We start from the raw sequence: 20,157 nt of genomic DNA, 5'->3' as shown, positions 1-20,157 counted from the left end.
AGCCTGTCTGTTCCAGGTTGCCTTCCCCAAACTTGAGCAGTCGCCCAGAAGACATTCTAGGCCCTTTTCAACAGCTTTATCTCTCCAGTCTTCCAGAAGCCTGTCCAAGGCAGGTGAGGATGGTGTGAAGTGGAAGTTCCGTAGAATGCAAATTTAAATGGGGGTCCTTTAGGCTCCAACCCCATCAGGTCTTAAGAACCTCCATCAAGCCCCACACCACCATTGATTTCTCCTCTTCCAAGCCATCCTTTAAGAGCCTTCGGATCCAAAAATCCTTGGGGATGTCTTCGTCAGCTCTGAAGATTCTTGCCTCTTTGAATCCAATGGTTTCTCTGAGCCAACTGGCACCTAACACCTCTGAGCTGGAGTGTTAGCTCCGGGGTTTTGGAGTTTTCTCCGAAGCTGTTGGAGCCATCACTTCCCCCTCAGAGCGTCAGTGTTAGATAGCTCTGTTCTGACTCTCTCCTCAAGTAGACGGCCTGCAGGATGACAGGAGCCAATGATCTGAGAGGGTCTTTTGTCAGATTCATTGGTTTTGACTTCCCCTAGGCTCTCTGCCTTTGAAATAGCTTTTCTTTGCCTAGAGAACAGACGACCTTGTCCTATAAGATTCAAACTTCCTTGTCTCATTCGGTTTTGCATCCTGAGCCTTGATGACTTCCACTGAACAGCCAGTCCAAGCTAGTCTCCAGTCTGCCTATCAGGGTATTGTTCGGTCTTCTGATACTTCTCCAGGGCATCCCACCGATGTCCTTTGGAAGAGAACGTGCAAGAGGAGGCATTTAGACTCCCCCACAAAAATCACTGAGGACATTGTTTTTGATGAGGGGGAGGGGTCCCCCAGATCATCACCTGATGATGTCTCCTTTGGAGACGTCTTGGAACTCCTTAAATAAAGAGGTGGTTGGTCTCCTGATAACCCTTCCCAAGAGGAATCCGTGTTTATGGACGCTTCCGAGTTTGGCCCGTCTACCTCTTGGGTGACTCCCCTGGCCAATGAGCTTGTACATCTAGTCTCTTGGCAGGGGGGGGGGGGAGAAACCGGACACCATTAAGCCAATTCCTAAGAGGTTAGATAGAATCCTTGCACTTAAAAAAGCTGGTCTACACTGGAGTTAAGGAGTACTGGTTGATGCCATGGTTGTTAGACAAGCCACGAGAAAGGAACTAGTGGATGAGAGTTCCTCTGTCCACCTCCCTAGCAGGGAGGCTAGGGTACTGGACAGGTTTGGAAAGTGTGTCTATGCATCAGTGACCTTCGCGCTTAGGTCACTAAATTATTTGGCACATTTTACCAGACTTCAAAGAGATTTGATCAAGGAACTTACCAAATCTGTTTTCAGAGTCCATGTTCTCCAAGGAAGGGAATACAATTTCCTTGCAGCTGGCTACCCTTCAATCAGTGTCTAATTCATCCATGAGGTTAATATCACATGCTGCGGAAGATAGCTCACAGGCGGCAGGTTCAGGTTTTCCATTAGGAGGCATGCCTGGATGCATATATGTGACTTTGAGGAACCATTTAATTCTTCTTTCATCAGTGCACCCTTTGACGGTAACTCTCTTTTTGGCCCCAAGGTAAAAGAGACACTTTCCAGGTGCGAGCAAGAAGGGAAGATGCTGTCTGCTGTGGACATATGTTTTTCCACTCTTCAAAGGTCTTTCTCTAGGAACCAGCAAGATGGTAAAAAGATGTGGTTCAAGAAATTCAAGGGTCCTTTACAGGGATAGGTTATAGGTGTGTACTAGGCTAATGGCCTGGGAGCCTTTACAAGCCTAGCCCATAGGATTACTCTGGCATCATGTCACCTCACCTTAATTCCCAGTGCCTATGTCGAGTAGAGCCACTGGAGTGATTTCCCGGGGTGAATTTTCTATTTTCCATCCACTCACCAAGATTTCTGTTGAAGAGGGCCAGTGAGATGCTCTGCTTGACATGTATGGGAAGTCTATTCCAGAGCATGGGCAGTCTCTCGGTTATGAACCAGTCTCTCCAGCATGTTCTGTTGATTGTGGTAATGAGGTTGAAGTCTCTGGAGCGTGTGGTACATAGGGATTGGGATTTCTTTAGATGTAGCATTTCTAACAGAGCTGGGTCAGGCATGGCTTTGTAAGCCAAGCAGAGATCGCCTCTAAGTGGGCGATTTGAGACAGAGAATAGTTGGAGTTTTTTTGAGTATGCCCATATAGGAAAAGTGTTCAAGGCCTAGGATCCTCTATGCGGCACATTTGTGGCCTCTCCAGTTGTTGCATGTGTCTAGTGAGGTACATACCAAATGGGCATTGTACTCTATGATTGGCCTAATGAGGGAAGAGTAGAGGGAGACAATGACCTCTTTCTTCCTGGATGCAAAACCCTTAGTAATGAGATGTGCCACATAGAAGGACTTTCTGACCACAGTGGTAATGTGGTGGTCAAAAGAGAGGTTGCTGTCAACCTGTGTTCCCAGATCTCTTATAATGCCTTCTGTGTTCAGTGAACTACCATCGATGTGGTAATTCATGGGAACCAGGTTTTTCCCCAAGGGGGGTGACGACACATTTATTTGCATTGAGTGTAAATCCATGTTTCTGATACTGGTCATTGGTCTCAGTGAGGCTTTTCTGTAGTATGTCAACCTCACTTAAGGAGTTAATAATGGCTCCCAACTTGCAATAGTCTGTGAACTTTGTTAGCCAGAATCCCTTTGTGTTAGCCTGGACTTCAGAGAAGTAGATCTCAAGCAGGAGAGGACCCAGGACCCGAACCTTGTGGGACTCCACCTGTGACTGGTCTGCAGTCTGACCTTGAGTTAGCTGCTTTCACACTGTGGGTTCCCTCTGTGAGCCAGTTTGCAACCCACCTAGTGATATAGGGGTTGATGCCTAGCTTAGTGAGTTTTTCTATGATTCCTTAGTGGGGAGTGGTATCAAAGGCCTTGGCCTGGTCAAGGTAGGCTGTATGATTCACCTTGCCTTTACCCACAGCTCTGGTGACTGACTCAAAGAAGTCGACCAAGTTGAGCAGGCATGATCTACCCTTCCCATAACCAAACTGTGTAGGATCCAGAGTTTGGAGATTCCCTTATATCCTTGTTTATTAGGTCCATGATGATGTGTTCCATAGCTTTGCATATCAAACTCGTCAGGCTAATGGGGGCGATGGTTCCCAGGGTCTGTAGTCACTCCTCCTTTGTGAAGATGGAAGACTGTAGCAGTGCGTCATTCAGTATGGACAAAGTCTGAGATGAGGCTGTGATTGAACAGGGCACACAGGTGAGGTGCCAGTTCACTCTGTAGTTCATGTAGAACACAGCCAGGGATATTGTCAGGTCCCATAGAAGCTGTATTCTTGACCTTGGACAGTGCTGTTTTAACCTGTGCAGCAGTAATACTGGGTGCCTGGCAATCTACTGGTATTGTGATTGGTCCTGGTGGGGTGGGGGGTAAAGTTGGCACTGAATCTGTCTGTCACTATATTGGCAATATCTGTTGGCTCGGTATAGGCAGTACCATTGTGCAGTAGCTCAGAGCAAATCTGGGTATTGCTGTGGAGATTCTTTTCATAACTGTAGAAGGTCTTGTGGTTGTCTTTACTATCTGCTGCAATTCTGTTTTCATAGCTAGCTTTAGAGGATTTGATGAGGAATCTCAACTTTTTGTTGAGGCTGATAAGGGAGTTTTTCCAGTCTTGGGACTTTACCGTATTCCGCATCAGTTTCCTCCTCCTGTTGTAGAGTTTGTTTATGGCAGGGGACTACCAGATTGGCTTCCTTTTTTTTTTTGGAGGAGAGCATCTTGGTTCTGTTGGTTATGGCGAGATCCATGCATTTGTGTACGTGTTCGTACAGTGCATTGGTGTATGATTCGGCGGTCATGCAACTATTCTCCATTTGCATGGGTGCCGTGAAGTTAGCCGCCTCTGTTTTTAGGAGCTCAAAGTTAGCTTTGGAGAAGTTTTTCATGGTGGTTACCTTTGCGGGGGGGGGGGGGATTTCCCAAGGTGATTAGTTTGTGATCGGATCTAATCAGGAAGGAGTTTACTATTGGTGTAGAGCAAAGGTCACCCATGTTAGTAATGACTAAGTCAAGGATGTTGCTACCTCTAGTGGGGGTAAGAACGAGCTAGTCCAGGTCATTGGAATTAATGAATTTCAAGATACGTTGGGCAAGTGTATTGGTGCATGAGTAGTTGTCCCGGTTAATGGAGGGGTAGTAGATGTCGCCCAGTATGAGAGTGTTAGGTCGGTCCCTAGTATTCTCCAGGGTGCTTAGGAATGTGGAGTGTGAGTCTTGGGACATGGTTGGGGACCTGTAGCAGGCTACGACCTGAATCAGTTTCTTACCTAATGTTAGCTGCACCTGAAGTGTCTCAGAAGCATTATGTTGGGCTACCAGTCCACAGGTGTGCGTGTACTTCATGATTATGGAAACACCACTGCCTTTGGAGCTTCGGTCCAAGTTCTGGGGCCGAAAGGTGTGGAATGAGTTTATAGCCTGGTAGTGCAGGGATGTTTTTTGCTGCTTTGAACCAGGTCTCTGTTACAGCACAAATGTTGATGTTTTCCATTTTAAGGAGTGCTTTGAGCAAGTGCATTTTGACATTTAAACTTCTAGCATTGAGCAACATGACCCTCATAGTGCATTTGTTTGTAGCTGTTACGGTGGTAATTTGGTCTTTGGAACATCGTCATACCAGGTGGCAGAGATGGTCCACATAACCGGGGATCTACAGATTTTTTTCTCAGACAGATCCTAAAAAAAAAACTGCTAGGGAAAAAAGTCATTGAAGAGATCTGCTGAGACCAGAGAGAGTACAGAACTTACTCAAGATTTTTCTTGGTGTCAAAAAAGATAGGGGATTTGAGACCAATTTTAGATCTCAGCAGACTATATCAGACTGTTTGGTATACAAAGTTCGGATGGTTATGGTTCAGAGCATTCTACCATTTCTGCACAAGGATGACTGGATGTGCTCAATAAATCTTCAGGGTGCATACTGTCACATCAAAATGAACAGGCGCTCCAGAAGATACCTACACTTTCGGCTGGGAGCCAGTCATTTCAAGTTCAGAGCACTGCCCTTTGATCTTACCACAGCCCTCAGGTTGTTCACCAAATATATGGCAGTCGTAGAGCTCAGCTGAGACTGCTCGGATTCCGAGTGTTTCCTTATCTAGACAAATGGCACATGACTGCTGCAACCAGATGTCAACTGATTCAGACAAGGGACTACTTAATCCATTTGTGCTTCCATCTGCGAATTTCAGTCAGTTGCAACATATCTCAACTCACACCTACTCGAAGAGTCTGGGATTCATCTGTGCTCATCTGAGTACAGTCACTCAGAGAGCTTCTCTTCCTCTGTCTCGATTAGATCAGGTCAAGGAGATAGTTCAAAATTCTTCCCTTCTGGCATGAATGATGCTTCAGGTCTTGGGCTACATGGCAGCGGTAATCACCCTTGTAGTGCTTGCCAGGTTCCTTATGAGAATCCTTCAATGGACCCTCGCTACTCAGCGGTCTATTCACCAATATCCATTATCCATGCCAGTCAGAATCACTCAAGCGTGCAAGCATTACCTTCTATGGTCGATCTACTCCAGTCAGCTCCATAAGTGCCATCTCTTTGTTCTCTCAACCAAAGACCACAATTACCGTGGACGTCTCTCAGCTTGGGTGGAGAAGGCATTTTTTGGGAAGGGCAGTGCAAGGCACGTGGCCCCTTGAATAGGCCAAGATGCATGTCAGTGTCCTGGAGATGAAAGTTGTCATTCTAGTATTGCAGGCCTTTCAAGACACGCTTCCCATTCGGGATTGTTGTGATTCAGATGGACAGTATGTCAGTAGTCTGGTACATCAACAAACCAGGGGAAACCCTATCTTATCTCCTTTGTCAAGCATCCATGAGAGTTTGGTAATGCACAGTCTGTTCTAATAGCAAAGCACATGTCAGGGGAAATCCAGCATGATTGCAGACAGGTTAAGTGGGTCCATTTTGATACCTCATAAGTGGCGTCTCAGTGACATTAATATTCTAGAAATGACTGTCCTCATCACCTTGGATGAATTGTTGAACAGCCATTCATTCTTATAGCGTGGTAGCTGTTTGGTATACAAACAAGCTGGGGGAGGGAGAGACGGGATGACAAGACCATTCCTTTCCCCTGTTTTGTTCCCCCCCCACACCCTTAACCCTGCTCCTTTCCTTAGAAAAATCATGGAAGTTAAGGTAGGGGAGTCTTCCTTAACAAAGAGACTGGTCACTACTGCAGTCCCTCAGGACTCAGAGCTCAGTCCTCTTCTTTTTGGTATCTACTTTTTGGAAGTCAAGACCAGCATCTAAGGACCCTGGCTGACCAAGTTTACAGATTGCAAACTATGAGCATTCATAGACTCCATCCAAAACACTAATATCCTCCGGTAAGGACTAGTAGTAGAAAAGTAACACATCCGCAAGAGAAGAAACGGTAGTCAGGGATTTGGGGACATATGTAGACAGAACCCTGATTTTTGACAAACGTGTAAGGTAGTAAGGAAAACACTCTGTGTTACTGAACTTATAAGCAAGAGTTATGGCATCCAGGTCCAAGGAAGTATTTGTTTCACTGTACCCAGCCCTAATCAGACCCGTCATTGAGTGCTGTGCCCCCTCAGTGTGTATCTGAGCAGGCACTTGCAGCAGCTGGAATGTCCACAGAGGTTCCTTACAAAAAGAATACAGGACATAAACTACATGTTTTATGTGGATCCTCTCAAAGGCCTTATCCCTGTACTGTCTCCTGTGGACTGTTGAGAGGTGGGCTATGTTGGGCATCTAGGGATCCTGCTCTTCTGGACCTCTTGCATATCCACAAAACAAATAGCATCAGAGCTACCCAATCCAGGGACTTATGCCTTGCTTGTGACATAAGACATGTTGGAAAGACAGGTATGTGTCTTGGAGAATACCCCTTCTCTGGAACAGGTTTCCCTGACCCTATTCAAGGATAACATGGACCAGTGGGTGGGAAATCAAAAATTCACCCCTTGTCTGTCAACTATGTCTCTTATGGATAGTGGCAGTCTATAAATGTTTGTCCATGCATGCCCTAGCTTATACATACCCCTAAAAATAATCTTTAGGGCACAAAATACATTTGGGATGCATGCTAGACTTAAAAAAGGCCTTTGTGGCCAAATTTAAGTATATACCTATGAAACTTTACACCATCAGTGCACAGGACAGGCTAAGCCATGGACCAGCACACAAACCAGTACAGTAAATCTTATCCTGTTACCTTAACCCTAATCCACATACAGTTGTGCTCACACTCTAAACCCCTAAAGGCAAAACTTTGTGTATCCAAAAAAAAGTGTCACCATTAAAATAACAAATACCACTTACCTGTTGAAATTATTTTCCTCCCTTTGGCAAATGCACTCAAATCAACAATTCACACATTTGAACAATTTTACACCCATAACGCACTTTCAGCACAGAGGAACAGTCCTTCGTATCACACAGATCCACATACATACACGCACGACACACACTTGTATGTATAGGTTGCATTTTAATGTGCTCAGGTGTTGATAGCATTTCACAGTGCGTGTGTACATGTGTGCATTTACACTTTTACAATTGCAATTGTATACCATAAGTACACTTCATCTAAGTGGATTCAGGCTTAAAAACTGATGAGAGTGAAGAACAGGGTTAGTTATATAATAATAGAATCTCTCACTTACCCATGTTAGTACCTTCTGTTATGGGAACCCTGCATGATTTCATTGCAGGAAAAGATAGGCTTTATGTGGAAGATGGTATGCAGAATGTGGATAAACCCAAACATCCTCATTTACGGCATGTGATCTCCTCTCAAAGATCTGTTATGGTAAGTACATCACACAACTCTCCTATGTTTTGGTTTATTTTAGTTTTTTTCTTATTACTTGCAGGAGAATTCTGAAGATGACAAGAAACGAGGTCGCTCTACTGATAGTGAAGTTGGCCAGGTAATTTGTTTCTTTGTAGTACTTATGTGAAACATTAAAATGGTACCTTAGATGTCATATATATACATATATGTGTGTGTGTATGTGTGTGTGTATCTATATATATATATATATATATATATATATATATATATATATATATATATATATATATATGTATATATATAATATCTCATCCTGCTTTGTGGCAGGGCTTGCTGCATGGAGTAAGTACAGATGTCCTTCAAGAATACAACTGCAGTCATAACATATGGGTTGTCCTGCCTCAGGCAGCCCTCGGTCGGCCGGATTCCAAAGTCTGGGTCCGACGTCGGCTGATGTCGCATTTCTCTCCGACGTCAGAGTGGCTGGAGTACATAAGCATCAGCCGATGCCATCTTCTTCCGTCTTTCTTGCCGCGCGGTGCCCGAAGCAGAAGCAGTTCGCAAGTGCCGGTCGGTCAGCTCCTGTATTCTTCAAATCCGAAGTCAACAAAAAGCTAAGTACCCCATTGGGGACCTTTTTTGCCTCAGCCGATGTTAGAAATTACTGAAAAAGTAAATAATTGTTTGTCTTGTGGTAAACAAATACCTCATAAGGATTCCACTCTTACTGCCTTCCTTGCCTTGGCCCAGACCACGACGTCTCGGCCTGTGCCGCCTGTGCTCGCTTCAACAAGCGCACTCTAAGGCACCGGGCGGAGTTCGCTGAAGACTTTTTCGGCGAAAAATTTGATTACACAATGCCGTCGGAACTTCCGACATCAGACTCCTAAGAAACGAAAAGACCGGGACCGACATCCTCGGCCCGCGTCTTCCTCCGACACCACGCCAAAACCTACCGCGAGTGCTCCGGTTCCCTCTGAGGCAGTTATTTCACCGCTCCGAACCGAAGACACCGCATTACCGATGCCTCCGATTCCTGAGACCACACCGACGCCAGTTAATGATTTTCCTCCGGATACTGAAACCAAGGAAATGCCCGAGACCATTGCTGTGGATAAGGTCACTCCTGCATGTGGAGCTGCTAGGCCTCCCATGTCCATCAAGGCCTACACACGTGCTAAGGCAGCCAGCAAGACCAAGCACCTTACTGCTAAAGCCTTACCTCAGCCTACTCCTGAAACACAAATCATGACTATGGCCGCAGACTTAATTTCCATGATCAGAGGCTCTCAGGCCCATCCTGAGAGAGGATCCCAGCCTCCTCCTGATAAGAGGCCCAGGGTTGAACCGTCTGACCCTCTCCCTTCAGATGAAGATTCTGAGGACTCTGTTCACTCCGACAGCCAGGAAGAGCCCTTCCAGACCTATGAGGACTCAGATGCAGAGGACTCCATCCCCTCGGCCTCCCCTCCTGAGGATATTTCTTTTGGGGAAGTTCTGCATTCCATGAGGGAACATTTCAAGTGGCAAGGCCAGGAATATTCTGATTCCAGAAAGCGCCTTCGAACCTTCCTTAAAAAGCCCCAACACAGGCCCTTAGCTATACCTCCTGTGCTTGATGTTTTGGATGATCTTTACTCTGACTCCAGTGTTACCCCTGATACTCTTCCTCCTGCTCCTGCCAAGCCTGACAGATACTATAGGGTCCCAGAAACACATTCTCATTTCTTCAGAGCCCATGCTGTTGATTTAGAAACAATTTCTCAGGGACCGAAAGGGGTTTCAGCTACCACTTCCAAAAATCCTTTGCCTTCCAACAGGGAAGCTAGGTCATTAGAGATGGGGAAAGAAGGTTTACACCTCCACTACTTTATCTATGAGAGCTCTCAATTGTCTCTTTCATATGTTTCAATATCAGGATTACCTGTTAGATGATTTACAGAAAACATTGGCCTCTCCTGAACCTTTAGATAGGAAGTCTTTGCAGGAGGCTGTACATAATTCTCAGCAAGTTAGCAATCACTTCCTACAGTGTGGATATGATGCATTGGAAGCTTCATGTAGGGCAGCTATGACAGGGGCGGTCATTCGTAGACATGCATGGTTAAAAGACCAACCTCTACCAGATCATGTTAAGGCAAAACTTCTAGATGCATCCTTGCAAAAGAACAAGCTTTTTGGTGCTAATGCTAAAGATGTGTTAAAGTCCATTGAGGAAAAAGCCAAGTCAGTTCAGACAGTCAAAGATTTCCTCCAAGTTCAGCCACCCAGATTCAGCAGGAATTGGCCTTCTAAAAACTGGTCCTTTCCTAATCCTGAAAGATTTCAAAGGGGCAAAAGCAGGCGTGGCCGAGGAAGAGGACAATACAGAGGTTCCTACAGGGGACGACAATGGCAACCAGCAAACCAAAGAAGTGACACAGGGGTTTCTCCTGCCCCACAGGGACAATCTCAATGACTTTCCTCTACTTCCGCTGACCAAGGAGCAAACAGAAGCTCCTTTGGACGGAAAATTATCTCTGTTTTCAGACAATTGGCACAGACTGACAAAGGACAAATGGATTTTGGACATTATAGACCAAGGTTACAGGTTCCACTTTCATACCTTGCCAAGAAAACAAGGCATGCCAAACCAGCCAAGCAGAGGCTATCAAGCAAATTTCTCTGCTTGCTCACATCAAAGCAATAGAAAAAGTTCCACAACAAGAACAAGGCCAGGGGTTTTATTCAAGACTGTTCCTTGTTCCAAGAAAAGAAACTCAGTGGAGACCAATATTGGATTTGTCCGCATTAAACACTTTCCTCATAGTACCAAAGTTCAAAATGCTGACTCTACAGCAACTCCTTCCCATGCTGGGCAAGGGGTCTTGGCTGATTACTCTGGACCTCAAGGAGGCATACCTGCATGTCCCTATCAGACACAGCTGCAGAAGATACCTCAGATTTCTTGCAGGGCCAGAGCATTATCAATTCTCAGCATTGCCATTTGGCTTATCTACTGCGCCCAGAGTATTCACGAAATGCCTGGCTTCAGTAATTGCTCATTGCAGGCTCCAGGGGATCCAAATTTACCCATACCTGGACGACTGCCTCATACAAGCGGACGACAAACTGATTTTGACAAAAAACTTGAATTATGTCATACAATTGCTACAGGCTCTGGGATGCACAGTCAACTTCTAAAAGTCAAGACTACAGCCATCCCAGCAAATAACCTTCTTAGGAGCCAATCTAGACACAACCTCTCAAATGGCTTACCTGACAGAAGACAAGCAAAAGAAGTTAACTCATTACTTCAAAGGTTTGGTAAAGCTCACCCAGATGACTGCAAGGAGATTCCTACAGGCCCTGGGTTACATGGCATCCTGCATTCTCCTGGTTCCATTAGCAAGACTACACATGAGAAAACTTCAATGGTACCTAAAAAGCTTATGGACTCAACACAGCAACAACCTAGAGGCAACCATACCGCTCATTCCATGCCTACAAAAGGAATTTCTATGGTGGGCCTCGGCAAGCCAGGCAAACACAGGTATGTCGTTCAAAAAGCCTCAGATAACACAGACCATGACCACAGATGCCTCAGACCTTGGATGGGGGGCGCACATGGAGGGAAGATGTATTCAAGGACAGTGGTCTCCAAAGGAAACACATCTGCATATCAACCAAAAAGAAATGCTGGCAGTAATGCATGCCATCGAGGCCTTTCGGCAACAACTTCAGCAAGGCCACCTGCTAATACGGACAGACAACACCACTGTGATGTGGTACATAAACAAGCAGGGGGGCACCCATTCTTACCCCCTTTGCAGACTGACAATGAATCTTTGGGAAAAATCACTGAGCCTAAACATACAGCTGCAATCCCAGTTTGTTCCAGGCAAAGACAATGTGCTGGCGGACAGCTTAAGCAGGAACTTCCTAGACCCCCACGAGTGGAGGTTACATCCAGAAATATTCATACGACTCACCTCAACATGGGGCAGGCCAGAAGTAGACCTATTTGCCTCCCACCTCAATCATCATCTACAAAAGTTCTGTTCAAGGACATATCATCCACAAGCATGGAAAATAGATGCTCTCTCATTCAACTGGAACTTCCTAAAAATCTATGCATTCCCACCTCTGCCACTGATGACCACAGTATTACTAAAGATCAAAGCAGAGAAGCCCAAGGGGATCCTAATAGGTCCAGACTGGCCAAGACAACACTGGTATCCACTACTACGGAGCATATGTCACAACAAAAAGTGGGCCCTTCCCCAATGACCCCAACTTTTGACTCAACACAACTTCAAGACAGTACATCCCAGCATTCAGACGCTGCAGCTAACAGCTTGGGAGATCCCATGAATAACCTCAATCTATCTCTCTCCAAGGAAGTTCAACAGATACTAACAGAAGCCAGAAGACCATCCACCAGAAAGGTTTACTCAGCAAAATGGAAGAGATTCAGCATCTGGAATACCAGCAAGGGTCATGATGTGCATCATTACTGAACATCCCACTCATTTTGGAATACTTGGCAGATATGCTACAGAATGGACTTTCATATTCTTCCATAAAAATACATACTTCAGCTATTTCAGCTAGATACAACACTGATCCACCTGTGTTTTCACATCCTTTGTTAAGGCAATTCCTTAGGGGAATCAAGAATATAAAGCCACCAAGAAAGGCTCCAGTACCAGCTTGGGACCTCAACTTTGTCCTAGAAAAACTGACTCTACCCCTCTTTGAGCCAGCAGCTTCTGTGGACTTACAATTTCTCTCATGGAAGACAGCTTTCCTGTTGGCAACTACCTCAGCAAGAAGAGTCTCGGAATTACAGGCCCTAATGGCAATACCACTGTTCATAACCTTTCACAGAGACAGGGTCTCCTTACGAACCAACCCTACCTTTCTGCAAAAAGTGGTATCTAGGGTTTCTTTAAATCAAGCAATTCACCTGCCTACCTTCTTTCCCAATCCTGAGAACAAAGGGGAAAGACTATTGCATACCTTGGACATTCACAGACAACTTCGCTACTACCTGGACAGAACCAAGACCAGTAGGAAGTCTGATCAGCTTTTTGTAGCTTACGGCCCTGGAGTACAAGGAAAAGCAATTTCCAAACAGACTATTTCAAAATGGATTGGACATTGCATCAGATTCTGTTATTCCTTCCATGGAAAGAGTGTACCAGCCAATGTCAGACCACACTCCACCAGAGCTACAGCCACCTCTACAGCATTCTTAAGAGGGGTGCCTACAAAAGACATTCTAGAAGCTGCTACATGGAGCTCCGTGCATACATTTTCCAAACACTACAACCTCCCCTTATACTCCAGATCCAGAGCAGGCTTTCTTCGGCAGTCCTGCAGGGATTGATAGCTACACCATCCTTTTCTTAGAGCATTCCACCTCCCCCAGCTAAGCTATGGTATTCTACCCATATGTTATGACTGCAGTTGCATTCTTGAAGGACATAGTACAGTTTTGTACCTACCATAAATGTAGATGTCCGATAGATATGCAACTGCAGTCGGGTTTTCCCTCCCTCCTTCCCCTCTATGCCTTGGGGTCCACTCCTCTCCCTGTTATCTTTATCTGGGGATATCTGTTATGGTGTATCTGTTTATTACTTATTTATTTGTCTGTAAACCTGTTTTTGTCTTCCAATTTGATTACAGCCTTCCTTGGAGGGCACCTGGCATCTGGGGCAAGAAACACTGAAGAAGATGGCGTCGGCTGATGCTTATGTACTCCAGCCGCTCTAACGTCGGAGAGAAATGCGACATCAGCCGACGTCGGACCCAGACTTTGGAATCCGGCCGACAGAGGGCTGCCTGAGGCAGGACAACCCATATGTTATGACTGCAGTTGCATATCTATCGGACATCTACATTTATGGTAGGTACAAAACTGTACTTTTGCTTTACTGTTGAAACTTTGGCCAGTAAGAAAAATGGAATGTTACAGTAAAAGTATGTGTTTTCAGAGTTAACTCTCTCTGTAGTTCTTCATGGAGAAAGAATAAAATATGTGGTTTTCTAGTAATGTGTCTGAGAAGGATGAAAAAAAGGTCAGCATTCAGGAAACGCATGTTAATGAGGGCTCACTAGGAAAAGTAAGAAGAAAAGAAAAATGTGTAGAATTTCTCTTTAATGAGGACCAATTTGAAAAGGTAATAAGAAAAGAAAGTCAGCATTAAATGAATGTGTAGAAGTATACTTTGGTGAATACCACAGTGTTTACACCCACGTAGGTGGAGGAGGTGGGAAAATGCAGAGGTGAAAGCCTGATCAGACAAGAAGGAAGAAAAATAGGAGGAGGAACAGTTCTGTCACTGTTAGTGTTTTCATTCTGAGACCCTGGTAATGCATTATGTAACTCAAAATATTTTTAAGTAAGCAAGCAAACCAACAAATAATTTGACAATGAGTGCCTTTGATGAAAGCATGCAGAAAATGAATCAAATTGATGAAAGAAAGCTGGGATGTATCAAATGTGTGAAAACAAAATGCATCTTCACTTTGGTGCATCCTCCTCTTGTGTTTAATTACTTTAAACAGCTGTCATGGTGTAGTGGTTAACTGTTGTGACTCTACTGTACAAGGTCCTGGGTTCAAGACCTGCAAGGGCTGTTTATTTTGGGGGTTGGGACGGTGGCCTAATGGTTAAGGTGTTTGCCTTACAAACACAAGGTGCAGGGTTTGAGTCTCACAAGGGATAATTGACCGGCTTACAATGGCTCGCAAGGGCAGTTAGCCTAGTACTAACCTATGAACCTCTCTTGTACTAACCTAACCTATGAACCTCTTCCTTCTTGAACAAAAAATATTTGTTTTGTCTTTCGGCTTTTCCCGGTTAGGGGTCGCCACAACGGAACTCCGGTCCGCTAATGATTGGCAGTAGATTTTTACGTGCCGAGTTGCCAGCTCTGATGCACAACCTTCAACGAAGGTACGCCTATTTACGCAAGTCTCCACACAGAAGACGCTCTAGCTGAAAATCGAACAGGACAACAAAAAATAGTAATAAATTCAAAAAGCAGTCCAAGTAGAACACAGAAACAGCAAAGCAGACCAAGACTGAGTATAACCATAAAAATGCAGTAAGCAGATGTATAAAAACGTAGAACTGTTTAATAAAAACAGAAGACATAAACAGGTAAGCACTTTCACCAACAAGGCTTCTTCAGGCCATACACAGAGTAAAAACAGCCAGTTTAAGAACTGTGTTGCCCAAGTGCAATTAATTAAACAATCAAAGAATCAAAGCTGCTTGGGACCATTTAAAGTGCTAACAACTAAAAATAATACATCACTTCATAAAAAATATATGTGCAAACATATGTAAAAGAAATTAAAAAAATAAATATATACTGATTAGTTAATGCTCAGAGCTCTAGTTTTAAGAACAGGTTTTAAGGGGACTTTGTCATTAAGACCAAGTCCACAGTCTGCTATAAGCCTAATAATCCATCTAGTCTCTCTCCCCTCAGTATAATTCCTAACATCTCCACCATGGGGATTGGGTTTAATCACCTCAGTGACTAAAAATTTAAATATATGCTCAGAACCTGATTGTAGAGCTTGTTTAGACACTCTTACCTGACTTAACTCTGATGTGATGTAAGTGCTCCCTTATTCTATCTTTAAACATTCTGTTGGTTTTACCAACATAATATGACCAACAATATACACAGTAAGCTAGGTGTACAACATGTTCCATCTGATAAGTGGCTACTGCATTCAGTTTATACTTTTGTTTTAGTCATAGGGCATACAAAACATCCACTGCTGTCTATATAGCCACAGTAATTATAACAGTTACAAGGGGTAGTGCAACAAACAGTATCCATAGTCTCTGTATTGGTGGAACCCTTAGGATAGCATAGCATCCTTCTCAAATTCAATTTATTCTTGTAAACAAAACCGGAAGTGTCCCCTACAAATCTGTTTGATGTCGGGGTCAACAGTTAGGATACCCCAGTTCTTATTAATAATTCCTGTGATCTCATCAACATCATGTGTATAAAACAATGGAACCTTAATCTGATGGTTTAATTCCTTCCTGACAGTACTGCATGCATCCATCTCATAGTCAGAAAAATATGGACGTGCTGCATCTGTCATCAGCATAGGTATTCCATTCATCCCTTTACGGATTTCAGAGTTGTTATAGCCTATAGAGGAAGTAATTAAGACAGATTAAGGTCCCATTGTTTTATACACAGAATGCTGATGAAATCAGAGGAGTTGTTAATAAGAATTGGGGTATCCTAACTGTTGACCCTGACATCAAACAGATTGTAGGGGACACTCCCAGTTTTGACTAAAGCCTCAGTTCAAACTGAAGAAAAACAACCCCAAAGCATGATGCTGCCACCACCATGCTTCACCATGGGGATGGTGTTTTTTTGGTGATGCGAAGTGTTGTTTTTGCACCAAACGTACCTTTTGGAGTTGTGACCAAAAATTTCAACCTTAATCTAATTAGACCATAACACATTTTTCCACATGCTTTTGGAAGACTTGATGTATTGTTCTGCAAATTTTAGCCGGGCCTGGGTGTTTTTCTGTGTAAGAAAAAGCTTCTGTCTTGCAACCCTACCCCATAGTCCAGACATATGGAGAATACAGGAGGTTGCTGTCACATGTAGTACACAATCAGTACTTGCCAGTAATTCCTGCAGCTCCTTCAGTGTGGCTGTAGGTCTCTTTGCAGCCTCCCTGACCAGTTTTAATCTCATCTTTCCATCAATTTTGGAGGGACGTTCAGTTCTTTGCAATGTCACTGTTGTCCCATATATTCTTCACTTTTTGATGACTGTCTTCACTGTGTTTCATGGTATATCCAATGCTGTGGAAATGTTTTTGTACCCTTCTCCTGACTGATACCTTTCAACAATGAGATCCCTTTGATGCTTTGTAAGCTCTCTGCAAACCATGGCTTATGCTGTAGCAGACAACTGAGTAAATGTCAGGAAAATCCTACTAGGACAGCTGAACTTTATTTGCGGTTAATCAGAGTCTCTCTAATTGATGGCAGGTGTGTACCTAAAAAGAACTGAATGTTGTAATTAAATCAAAAGGTGCTTCAGCAAAGGATTAGTTTAAGGGTGTGCATACTTATGCAACCAGCTTATTGTACGTTTTTTTTTTTTTTGTTTGTTTTTTTCCCCTAACAGATTTGTTTATTTTTCAATTGAATTGTACAGGTTCTAGGTCACATTAAAAGTGGGAAAAGTTTTGAAATGATTTATTGTGGTCTAATTTTTTTATAGCACGAAAACTTAGCATTTTAGCAGGGGTGTGTATACTTTTTATATCCACTGGTTATGTTGTAACGTGAGTAGTTGTATGAACACACACAAGTGGTATCTAAACATCAGTTGAAGGTGGGCATTGTATTGTATTAGTTTGTATCATGAAAGCAGATATATTTTGCCCCCCCTTTTCTTAATTTGCAGACACTTTTATGCACACTTTTACATATCCATTTTGACATTCCTCATGCAAGACTCCAAGTTGATTTTCATTGGCTGCTGACCTAGGGTATAATAATTCCTCTTTCTAACCCCACCCATTTATGTAATCAGCTTCAGCCCAAATCCAGCTAATAATGTTATCTTACTCATATTTTATAGGATCATAGGAAGTTGCTAGGCTATTGGCCATGAGGCCCTTACAAGCCTAGCCAAGAATTTAGCCCATGTCCTGACAAGTCAGCACCTGATGCCCTTGTCTAGCAGAGACATGGGTGGAATCCCAGGTGTGTATTTTCTGTTCCTCATCCAGTTGTCCATGTTGTGCTTAAAAAGGGTTAATGAGGTATTCTGCTTGACGTGGAAAGGGAGTCTATTCCAGGGAATGTGGAGTCTCTGGGACAGAAATCTGTCAAGCCAACAAGTCTTATTGATGTCACAGACCAGATTAAGGTTGCATGCGTGGGTTACTCGAGTGGAGCTTGACTTGCAGATATGCAGTGGTCCCATCAAGGAGTGGTCTGAGATTGTTTTGTATACCAGAGGTCACCTGTAAGTAGTCTGTATGAGTCTGAGTAGAAGGACAGGTCTTTTAGCCTGTTTGTGCAGGGTACATGTTTGAGGCCCTGGATCCTCCTGGTTTGGAACTTCTGTGGTCTTTCCAGCTGCTACATGTGCTTTGTGAGGTACACACCGATAGGGGCATTGTACTCAATGGGTCTCATAAGGGAAGAATACAGGACTGTTATGACCTCATTGTCCCTGGATGAGATACCCTTACGAATGAGGTTGGCCATGTAGAAAGCTTTCCGTACAAGGGAGACAATATGGTGGTCAAAAGTCAGTTTGCTGTCAACCGGGATGCTCAAGTCCCTCACGACTGATTTATAGTCCTTTAATTGTATCTTTTATATTTACTTCCTTTATTTTTTAACAACATTCCAAACATTATTATGCAATTACTTTAATCAGCATACAAACCCAATCCTCGTGTATGGTGCCTCTCATCTTCTGATGGTCAGCAGCTTTATCCACTACATAACAAAATTCTCCTTACTGCTACTGTGATTTTCATGAAAACAACAAACTATAAACTGTTGCTTTAAATATACACTTGCTTTGCTTCAATTAGTGTCATGTGACAAGGAAGCTATTTAAGTGCAAATTTTGAATTGTTCTGGTTTTATCTGAAGAAGTCTGTATGCTTTTAGATGAAAGTGCTTATTTGTTTTAATACACAGTTCATCATACTTGGTTGTGTATTGTCTGGCAGAGTTTCCAGTAAGTTTTTTTACTTTCATTTTCACACTACTCTGCCAGCCAGGGGTGTAGCTAGGATTTTCAAATTTGTACTCACAGCTCTCAAACTGCTACCGCCCTCCCCAGCCAAGCTATGGCCATTCTCGTAATTCACGGTTCGCTCTTTTAATGTCGAGGAAGAGGCATTCGCTGTAATGCCTCTTCAGTAATATAATATAGATGCACTCAAACTCGGTTCCTTGAATTGAAAATGAACCTGAAAGTCAGTTATTTGAAAAATGCAGCATGGTAGTTGGGGTAGAGGAGTCATGCTTTTGTTTTCTGTAACTAAGGTACAGGTTTTGAGCTTGAGTAAATTACTAACCACCTGCTACCCCTAACTAGGGTGTTTCATTCACACACACACCCCTACCTACCTCTTAGTGTAAGAAATATGGACAAAGCCTAAAATAAACAGGGACAGATATTAAATAATGCTCATGTGAACTTAGAAAGTTGCTAGAATAACAGGATTTGTGCTAGTGTGAGAAAGTTGCTAGAATAACAGGATTTGTGCTAGTATTAATTTTTCTAAAGGACATGAAGTCTGAAATTCAAATGTCTGTCATTATTTAGCAACTTCAGCCTTCAATGATTTTCTAGAAAATCACAAAATTTAGGAGTAACAGACAGAAAATACGGGGCAAAAATCTGGACATTCTGCAAAATTTGGACAGTTGAGAGGTATGCCACCTACCTAACTACCTTTCTCTCTCTCTCTCTCACACACACACCTCTCAACCTCTTAGACCAACAAACCCATAAATAAAACTGAGGCAAAGGCCCAAAAATAAGGACATTTTTTTTTTTTAATATTGCTCTTATAAACTTAGAAAGATAATAGAATAGTAGTAGGTCTTGCATTAGTATGAATTTTCTGAAGGGTATGAAATCTGAAACTCAAATGTCTGCCATTACTTTCTAACTTCAGTCTTTAATGATTTGCCACTAATTTGCCAGAAAAACGCAATTTTATGAAAAACGGACCAAAAATGTGATGCAAAAATATAAAATTGCCAGACAATACAGCTGGAAACCTGTCAAAGAAGGGACACAATTTTAATATGAGCAATGTTAACTTGAGCAGCTGACAAAATTAGAGAATCTGCATGCATTTCTGAAATAAAAGTAATCTATAACTCTGATCATTACAGTTATTTATAATTGTAAACCCTCCACGTTTTCTTCCAAAATTGCTATTTTGCAGAGGGATTATTAGGGGGAGAGCAACATTTTGAGCCAAAATTGGGGACAGTTGAGATGTCTGGATATTCCTAATTCTGTAAAGCGATTTATTTGCACGTACCTCTCAACCTCTTAATGCAGGAAATCTGGACAAGGCCAAATATATTGGGGGAACATACAAACAGTACTAAAAATTGATTTTGTATAAACTTAAGACAGTTGATAGAATAACAGGTCTTGCTTTAGCTTGCATTTTTGTGAAGGTTATGACGTCTGAAACTTAATGTCTGTGATTATTTAGTGACTTTATTCCTAAAGGATTTGCCAGAAAGGTTTTATTTTGCATTTTACAGCACGAA

General features: G+C 43.1%; 1 protein-coding gene across 8 annotated transcripts in view; it reads left to right on the top strand.

The window, feature by feature from the left end:
- CNOT3 (CCR4-NOT transcription complex subunit 3) overlaps positions 1-20,157 on the top strand; it is a 2,226,181-nt gene that overhangs the window by 1,418,372 nt on the left and 787,652 nt on the right. For 6 of the 8 annotated variants that reach the window (XM_044079494.1, XM_044079487.1, XM_044079515.1 and 3 more), the window contains one exon: positions 7,900-7,977. In XM_044079494.1, the coding sequence (XP_043935429.1) occupies positions 7,900-7,977 (78 nt within the window). The remainder of the gene's footprint in view (positions 1-7,899; positions 7,978-20,157) is intronic. The other 2 variants (XM_044079508.1, XM_044079530.1) reach the window with 1 other exon arrangement.

This window comes from Protopterus annectens, chromosome 1.part1 (assembly GCF_019279795.1).
Source record: "Protopterus annectens isolate FY-2018-M chromosome 1.part1, PAN1.0, whole genome shotgun sequence".
In the NCBI taxonomy this organism is placed as follows: Eukaryota; Metazoa; Chordata; order Ceratodontiformes; family Protopteridae; genus Protopterus; species Protopterus annectens.
The sequence above is the reverse complement of the archived record's forward strand: the minus strand, read 5'-3'. Positions and strand labels throughout refer to the sequence as shown.